This window comes from Plasmodium relictum, assembly GCF_900005765.1.
Source record: "Plasmodium relictum strain SGS1 genome assembly, contig: PRELSG_00_v1_339, whole genome shotgun sequence".
NCBI classification, from domain to species: Eukaryota; Apicomplexa; class Aconoidasida; order Haemosporida; family Plasmodiidae; genus Plasmodium; species Plasmodium relictum.
The window spans coordinates 260-1,902 of NW_021628553.1; the positions used below are offsets into that span (position 1 = coordinate 260).

A 1,643-nucleotide genomic window follows, 5' to 3' on the forward strand; every position below is an offset into this window, starting at 1 on the left:
TATGCATAATAAAATAGTTATAATAATAGGTATTTCCTCTAATACATACGTAAAATATAATCGTTTCTTCTTTTTTTCTTTTTTTTAGATAGTAAAAAAGTAAAAAAAAATTTTTAAAAAAAATTTTAAATAAAAATTATATTTCTTTTTTGAATAATGTTAATATGTTAATAATTTAAATTTTTAAAATAAAAATAATATTTTAATCTCAAAAAACTATAGAAAAGAGACTAAAAACATAAGATATAAAAAAACGGATTACTTTATATTATTCACATAGTTACATAAATAAGATATAATTATATAAAATAAATGCCATAAGGGTAGGTAGATTATTGTAGGTTTCTGTATATATTTTTTACTTAACGAATTTTTAAAATGCTATAAAAGCAATTATGAGATCAAAGAAGCAAATTTTCTTTAGATCCTAAATCTTTATTAGGTTTCTTATAAAGTGCTGATAAATTATGTAATCTTATGTTTTTTTGTGATTTTTCATGTAGATCCTCAAATAAATCTGATTCTTCAAGTGACGTCCCCCATATTTCTGATTCTTCAGGTGATTCCCTCCGTACTTCTAGTCCTACATGTGACCCCTCAATTAATCTCGATCCATCATCTGATTCCTCTTCTAATACTGCTTCTCTTAATATATTCCTTTCTCTTCTCCCAAATAAATTATTTATAAGTGGTAATTCTATAGGAAAATGCTATAATGCAAATAAAAAAAAAAATTATTAAATGTATAATTATATATTGAATATGTTTTAATTAAAACAGATGACTATAAGCAATTGAATAATATATATATTTTTAGGTAATATTCTTTACTATATAAACAATCATAAGGACAACTAAAAAAGCTAAAGCAATTAAAAGATACAGTGAAATATCAGAGAAGTCTATAATACCAGAGAAGTCTATATCATAAGTACGACAATGATGATGTATAGTATCACAAAGATCATTTGAATTTTTATACGGAGATATACAATCGCCAGTAAAATTATTACATATAGATTTTAATTTTTCCTTACAATTTTCAATTTTTTCAGCTGCATTTATACACTGAAGAAATAAAATAATTATTGATACAATACAACTCATATATGATTTTTTATTTAATCTTTTTCTCAAGTGAATTTTATGTAAAAACATCACAATTTTAGATAAATTAAAATAATACAAAGCCTTCATAGTTTCTATTATTTCATTATTAAAAAAAATGTCATCTGAATCTAGAATATCAGATGATATAAAATTTGATGTAAGAAAATTGCTTGTAATTTTATTACCCTTATTATTAATCTCTTTCTTCATTGTACTTAAAGATCTTAATATTTGATCATTACTCAAAGTAATTGAAGATATATTATTTATATCTTTATTTGATTTATCACTATTTTCTTGTTCATAAATATCAATAGAAAACTCTTTTGATTTTGTATATATATGTGAAATACATAAATTTCTTTCCAATTCTTCCTCATTCCATTGATTAAAATTTTCCTTTTGTATTATTTCTATTGTTTTCTTGTGCATTGACATATTTCTTTTTTATTTCAACTATCTTAGTAATTTTCACTTATCATGTATAGATGTACTATTCACTATGATGCAAACTATAAATTAATTCATTAAAA

At 21.7% G+C, this 1,643-nt stretch overlaps 1 protein-coding gene across 1 annotated transcript; it reads right to left on the reverse strand.

Annotated features, from left to right (window-relative positions):
* Positions 1-813: 813 nt before the first annotated feature.
* On the reverse strand, positions 814-1,548 carry PRELSG_0025420 (hypothetical protein; the record flags this gene model as incomplete). The annotated part of the gene is made up of 1 exon (XM_028675379.1): positions 814-1,548. The coding sequence occupies one exon, from the start codon at positions 1,546-1,548 to the stop codon at positions 814-816; it is 735 nt and encodes a 244-aa protein (XP_028531136.1).
* Between the last annotated feature and the right edge of the window lie 95 nt (positions 1,549-1,643).